Genomic DNA, 7,702 nt, shown 5'->3' on the forward strand with positions numbered 1-7,702 from the left:
AGAAGCAGAGAATTGACATTGATCAAACTGTAGTGGACACCTGAATGAAGTACTCCAGCCTATTGTATGTAAGTGGGGTGTTGTAATACAGGAGGAGCGGACTGTGGTGTCCTGTATATAGGTATTGTAACGCAGGAGGAGCGGACTGTGGTGTCCTGTATCTAGGTATTGTAACCCAGGAGGAGCGGACTGTGGTGTCCTGTATCTAGGCGTTGTGACGCAGGAGGAGCGGACTGTGGTGTCCTGTATCTAGGTATTGTAACCCAGGAGGAGCGGACTGTGGTGTCCTGTATCTAGGCGTTGTGACGCAGGAGGAGCGGACTGTGGTGTCCTGTATCTAGGCGTTGTAACGCAGGAGGAGCAGACTGTGGTGTCCTGTATCTAGGCATTGTAACGCAGGAGGAGCAGACTGTGGTGTCCTGTATTTAGGCATTGTAACGCAGGAGGAGCGGACTGTGGTGTCCTGTATCTAGGTATTGTAACGCAGGAGGAGCGGACTGTGGTGTCCTGTATCTAGGTATTGTAACGCAGGAGGAGCGGACTGTGGTGTCCTGTATATAGGTATTGTAACGCAGGAAGAGCGGACTGTGGTGTCCTGTATCTAGGTATTGTAACGCAGGAGGAGCGGACTGTGGTGTCCTGTATCTAGGTATTGTAACGCAGGAGGAGCGGACTGTGGTGTCCTGTATCTAGGTATTGTAACCCAGGAGGAGCGGACTGTGGTGTCCTGTATCTAGGCGTTGTGACGCAGGAGGAGCGGACTGTGGTGTCCTGTATCTAGGTGTTGTAACGCAGGAGGAGCAGACTGTGGTGTCCTGTATCTAGGCATTGTAACGCAGGAGGAGCAGACTGTGGTGTCCTGTATCTAGGCATTGTAACGCAGGAGGAGCGGACTGTGGTGTCCTGTATCTAGGTATTGTAACGCAGGAGGAGCGGACTGTGGTGTCCTGTATCTAGGTATTGTAACCCAGGAGGAGCGGACTGTGGTGTCCTGTATCTAGGTATTGTAACGCAGGAGGAGCGGACTGTGGTGTCCTGTATCTAGGTATTGTAACCCAGGAGGAGCAGACTGTGGTGTCCTGTATCTAGGTATTGTAACGCAGGAGGAGCGGACTGTGGTGTCCTGTATCTAGGTATTGTAACGCAGGAGGAGCGGACTGTGGTGTCCTGTATCTAGGTATTGTAACGCAGGAGGAGCGGACTGTGGTGTCCTGTATCTAGGTATTGTAACGCAGGAGGAGCGGACTGTGGTGTCCTGTATCTAGGTGTTGTAACGCAGGAGGAGCGGACTGTGGTGTCCTGTATCTAGGTGTTGTAACGCAGGAGGAGCGGACTGTGGTGTTCTATATCTAGGTATTGTAACGCAGGAGGAGCGGACTGTGGTGTCCTGTATCTAGGTGTTGTAACGCAGGAGGAGCGGACTGTGGTGTCCTGTATCTAGGTGTTGTAACGCAGGAGGAGCGGACTGTGGTGTTCTATATCTAGGTATTGTAACGCAGGAGGAGCGGACTGTGGTGTTCTATATCTAGGTATTGTAACGCAGGAGGAGCGGACTGTGGTGTCCTTTATCTAGGTGTTGTAACGCAGGAGGAGCGGACTGTGGTGTCCTGTATCTAGGTATTGTAACGCAGGAGGAGCGGACTGTGGTGTCCTGTATCTAGGTGTTGTAACGCAGGAGGAGCGGACTGTGGTGTCCTGTATCTAGGTGTTGTAACGCAGGAGGAGCGGACTGTGGTGTTCTATATCTAGGTATTGTAACGCAGGAGGAGCGGACTGTGGTGTCCTATATCTAGGTATTGTAATTGTAATCCAGGTGCTGTCCTGTACCTCGTTATGATCATACAGGTGGGGTACACTGTTGTCCTGTATCTGGTGTTGATCATCCAGGTGGGGTACACTGTTGTCCTGTATCTGGTGTTGATCATCCAGGGGGGGTACACTGTTGTCCTGTATCTGGAGTTGATCATCCAGGTGGGGTACACTGTTGTCCTGTACCCGGTTATTATAACTCAAGTTGATGTCTTGGCCATTACATTACAGACGGTAGACTGTGGTGCCTCAATGGTGTAACACTATGTGTGGTTATAAAGGACTAGCAGATATTGATGTCCAGCTTGTGGTCATTTTAATGCAGATCAGACTTTACTGCCAAATTGTTATAACTTTGGGGACATAGACTGTGGAGCGTGTTTACTATAACATAGGAACAGATTGTTTATTATATTACAATAGGAGGAACTATTTCAGACCAGGACGTGCCGGAATACCACAATATCCTAACTGCATCTTGTCTGTGTCATCTCCATGTTACAGTATCAGACATGGCTATTAGGATAGCAGGCTCTGGCCTTTATGTAATAAACTAACCAGGAGCTTGGAGAATAGTCTGCCCCAGCTGTATTACAAAAAGCGTAAAGGACCTTAGTACAGGTGGAGTTTACTACCGTGCTCTATCTGCTTTGGTTAGTAGGGGCAGGTTTAGGTTTCTCCTTTTCTCTTATATTACAGGTGGAGCACACTGTGGTGTCTTATCTGTAGTCCCATATGTGATGTATCTCTTTGAGCTTCGTATAGTGGTCACTAACAGCATATCCCCTTTATACAGGATTTATCTCTATAGCACCAATTGTAAATCCTTTATTTCCAGAGGGAATCTTCCAATCAGCTGGTGCCGGAACCAGACTGTAGAGAAGAGGTCTATATAGCACGACGAGGATGGATGAGGACAAAAATCGTATGACTGAGGGAATTATAATAAACCTCACCCTGGAGATCATCTACCTGCTGACCGGAGAGGTGAGGAATTCTGGGAGTCATGTCATGTGATATCACTCCGATCCCTGTAAATGAAGCTTGGGTTCTGGGAATTGTGACATGACATCACCCTTGTGGCAGAGACTCGGGAGAGTCAACCTTTTGTACTGGGTCTGACTGCAACAACAGTTGATCTGTGTTCCCCATTTTAGTTGAATGATATTAAAATATATACACTGCCGCAAAAGCCAAAGTCTATAGGACTACCAAAGCTAGCAGGGTACAGTGGTCAAAATGGCAGACTATGTAATAGAAGGACGACTAGAGCAGGAGATTCCTCTTGTCTGGCATAAAAATAGGACACAACTGGAGTAGTAGAGGACTTGAGGACTATAGATACAATAGTTCTTTCTATTCATTGTTCTCCCCTCATGCACAGGATTACACAATAGTGAAGAAGACCTCCATGAGCCCTCACAGCATGGAAGTTGGCTGCAAACAACCGCAGAGCCTATTTACTGTGTCTCTTCCACATGCATTCATGGATGAAAGAGACAAGACTGTGAAGGTCCTGGAGATCACCAATAAGATCATAGAGCTGCTGACTGGAGAGGTGAGCTCTGCTGGCACGTGTATTATTAACACTGTGAATGTATGTGGATGACCACTCATTGTGTATGTCAGGTTCCTATAAGATGTCAGGATATCAGTGTGTATTTCTCCAAGGAAGAGTGGGAGTATGCAGAAGGGCACAAGGATCTCTACAAGAATGTCTTGATGGAAGGTGACCAGTCCATCACATCACCAGGTAAGACTCATTTACAGTACACTGAATATTTACCTTGGATTAAAGGGGCTCTATCACTGGGAAAAGTCATTTTTATCTAAACACATGCTTGCATAGGCTTTAGAAAGGCTATTCCACACTTACCTTTTGTATGTAGATTGCTTCAGTGGTCTCTGAATAAGTCCGTTTTTATTCATATGCTAATGAGCCTCCAGCCAGTACAGGAAGTTCCCAGCCGCCTCCTCTCTCCCATTATCTTCTATGTGTGTGAAGCAAACAGGAAGCGAGTCATCAGCAGCAGCAGGAGCCGTCTCCCATAGAAGACAATAGAAGAGGTGTGCACCTTCTATCGTGCACTAGTCTAATTAGCATATGAATATAAACGGACTTATTCAGAAACCAGTGAGGCAATCTACATACAAACGGTAGGTGTGAAATAGACTTTCTAAGGGCTATGCAAAGGTGTGATTAGTTAAAAATGACTTTTCCTAGTGATAGAGCCCCTTTAACATTGCTTACGTGGATTAACATTGCTTACGACCCAAAATGCCATTTTTGTTATCATGAAAGGGTTAAAGCTATATCAGTCAGCACCATAGACTTTGAATGTAGTGGGGGGAGTACATGATCGACTGCTGCTCCACTTAAACTCCTCTAGAAACAATCTTGTTGCTGCTGAATTGGTGATCATTGGGGGTCTTAGTGGTCAGACTCCCACTTATGTAGCATTTATGAACTATCCAGTGGATAGGTAATACATGCTTCGGGTTGGGTTACTACAATATAAAGTGTAACTCATCAGCTGGTGCACACGTACTAATATTCTATTCAGCCACTTTATCTCTATCTTTACTGCAGATGGATCCAGTAGCATGCCTACATCAGGGAGATGCCCCAGTCCCCTTCCTATTGAGGATTGTCCAATGGAAGATCACTGTATTGGGTCGGATCATCAGGTAGATGGACTCGATGTCTTAACAGATGATGTAGAGGCTGTAGAGAATCTGGAGAGTTATATACACTGGTATTCTCACAGCACTGTTTATGTCTAGGGTGGAGGCTCGATTGATATTAAAATTGAAGTAATAGATGGAGAAGAAGAAACCGATGTAAGGATTGACCAGCCATTTAAGGAGGAGGACACTAATACTGATGTCTGCCCAGGTGAGTAGTCACACAAATCCTTCTCTTCATCCTACATGTTCCTGAGGAAAGGTTATATCTCTGGTTGGAAGCTATCAGTTCCTAAAGGCTGGCCCTGCTGTGATATTTCCTGCTTATTTAACCTACCAAACATACATTACCATAAAGTAGAGGACAAATAAGGGAGTATAAGCAAACGATCAGACTACATATGGTGCGTTTGTTGTCTGTTACCATGGAGACACTTCATTTACAAAGGAGCTTTGACACTAAAGACATTTTTCAGTAACACTTTTTCCAAAGTTGCTTCAGCTTCTCATTTAAGAGTCAGTAAGAGAATAAAACTGAGTTGGACACAGGTTGGTCATTCCCATTGTGCTTGTCAAAAATAATGTTGGCTGCTTTAGCCATATTGTGTTACTGATCTGCCACTACTCCGATACTGTTACTTCCCAGCCCTAGATTATCTGCGAACACCAGGTTACAGAAACCATGTCCTGACACAGACGGTCAACACCACTGAGGTCAATGATGGACAGCAACAGTCTCATGCCCAAGTCATGTCATAAACTCTGGAGGCCAGGATACAGAGAGTATAGGAGTGGTGGGGATTGTTAATGTGAGAATATATTATTTTATACCATAATAGACAATTCTTCAAATGCTTTCGGTGGCCGGACTCTCTCTAAGTATATATAGATTGTGTGGGGAATCGCTCAGGTAGATGCTCGGTAGCAGTGCAGGAAACAGGGACACAGTGACTGGGTTGCACTTAAGTTCAGTATTTATTCACTTGTAGTGCATAAACTACCTTTACAGAGGCACAAACAAACAAAACAAAAACCTCGGCTGAGAACTAACTAAACATAAGGAACTTTGGACTATACAGGACCCTGGCTACCAGACTCCCGCCTTAGCAACAACAGTGGGTGGCAAAGTACCTGCTCTGTAGGTTCGGTCTGGACAGGTCAGCTCTGTCAGTGTGGTGCCACCCTTCCCAGTCCTCACACACAGACTATATCAGGCCTTAATTACACAGCTGACCTCCCTGGTGTGAGTCTTTACTATACACCCTTTAGGTGCCTGGCCTCCCACACTACACCCCTCACTTTCTCACAATAGATAGATAGATTTTTTTTTTTTTTTGTCCATGGCAGCTCATTTTAGTTGGCAGTGACTTGGGTATATGGTATAAGTTATTATAACTTATAGTACCATAAGTTATTAACAGTAACAATGATGTATTTCTCATTTCTATTTTATAGATCTGGTGGGTCAAGAGAATACCAGACATCTAAATGGACATCTCAGTTTATCTTCTGATTGTGAAACAGAAGCTACTCCATTCCCTTCAGGAGAAGCCTCCACCAGCCCAGACCTTCCCCCAGTTGTGCCCAGTACATGTCTACTGTGTAATCCCACTAACCGTAAGGGACGTTCTTTTGATATGTTGCCTATTGATACCCAAAGTACAGATCAAACAGACGGTGAAATATATCCATGCTCTGATTGTAGAAAGAAAGCAAACCTTATGGTACAGCAGAGAATTCTTATGGGGGAGAAGCCATTTTCATGTTCAGAGTGTGGGAAATGCTTTACGTCAAAAGCTAATCTTATTCAGCACTGGCGAATTCACACAGGAGAGAAGCCGTTCCGATGTGTCGAGTGTGGCAAATGTTTCACATGGAAATCAAGTCTCCTGGACCATCAGAGAGTTCACACGGATGATCCACAGTTCCGATGCTCTGAGTGTCCCAAAAGCTTTGTACATAAATTGTCACTTGTGAAACATAAGAGAATTCACACAGGAGAGAGGCCATTTTCCTGTTCTGAATGTGGAAAATGTTTTTCACAGAAATCAGATTTTATTAAGCACCAGAGAATCCACACAGGGGAGAAACCATTTTCATGCTCAGAGTGTGGGAAATGCTTTACGCAGAAACCACATCTTGTTCGACATCAGATGATTCACAAACACTAACTGGATATTTATTGAGATTTTTTTAAATATGTTTTTATTTTTGTATTGTACCACTAAGATATACCGTATTTTTCGGACTATAAGACGCACCGGACCATAAGACGCACTAAGGTTTTAGAGGAGGAAAATAGGGGAAAAAAAAATTAAGGAAAAAAAATTGGTGAAATATTTAATAACCTAATAATATAATATTTCACCAATGTAAATAGAACCGGTGGCTTTCGGACACAGGGATACCAAATGTGTATGTGTTTCACAGTAATGTTTTTGTTTTATATGTATTGTAGGGATATGGGGGTGATTTGAACATATCTATCTATCTAATCTATCCTATCTATCTATCTATGTATCTATCTATCTCCTGTCTGTCTGTCTGTCTATCTATCTATCTATCTATGTATCTATCTCCTATCTGTCTGTCTGTCTATCTATCTATCTGTATCTATCTATCTATTCTATCTAATCTCATCCATGGATGGAAAGAGACACCCTGCAGTGAAGCTATGTAAGAAGAGAAAAAGGGGCGGGCCAGACAGGTGAAGGAGGTGTGGTTTTCTAAGCAAACTTGAAACCACACCTCTTTTACCCGTCTGGCCCGCCCCTCCTTCACTGCCTCTTAGATCTTGCTTCTGCAATAAAGCCACACCAGGCAGGGAAGTAGGGGCGGGCCAGACGGGTGAAGGAGGCGTGGTTTCAAGCTTGCCGAGAAAACCACACCTCCTCCTCCCGTTTGGCCCGCCCCTCCTTCCCTGTCTGTGTAGTTTCATTGCCGGAGCCAGATCTGAGAGGCAGTGAAGGAGGGACGAGCCAGACGGGTGAAAGAGGTGTGGTTTTCTCGGCAAGCTTGAAACCACGCTTCCTTCACCTGTCTGGCCCGCCCTTACTTCCCTGCCTCTCAGATCTCGCTCCTGCAAACACGCCACACAGACAGGGAAGGAGAGGCAGAGCAGGCAGGCACCGTGCTGCTCTCCGTGCTGCTCCTCATAGACAGGACACAGACGCTGCACACGCTGCATTCGGACTATAAGACGCACACA

The 7,702-nt window shown here is 45.1% G+C and overlaps 1 protein-coding gene across 1 annotated transcript; it reads left to right on the forward strand.

Moving 5' to 3' along the window:
- LOC142183239 (gastrula zinc finger protein XlCGF66.1-like) lies at window positions 1-4,720 on the forward strand. The gene is made up of 6 exons (XM_075258257.1): window positions 1-68; window positions 2,648-2,796; window positions 3,194-3,367; window positions 3,439-3,562; window positions 4,400-4,497; window positions 4,594-4,720. Exons 2-6 carry the CDS (start codon window positions 2,716-2,718, stop codon window positions 4,711-4,713), a joined length of 597 nt encoding a protein of 198 aa, XP_075114358.1. The 5' UTR covers window positions 1-68; window positions 2,648-2,715; the 3' UTR covers window positions 4,714-4,720.
- The last annotated feature ends 2,982 nt before the right edge of the window (window positions 4,721-7,702 follow it).

This window comes from Leptodactylus fuscus, chromosome 10 (genome assembly GCF_031893055.1).
Source record: "Leptodactylus fuscus isolate aLepFus1 chromosome 10, aLepFus1.hap2, whole genome shotgun sequence".
Lineage (NCBI taxonomy): Eukaryota > Metazoa > Chordata > Amphibia > Anura > Leptodactylidae > Leptodactylus > Leptodactylus fuscus.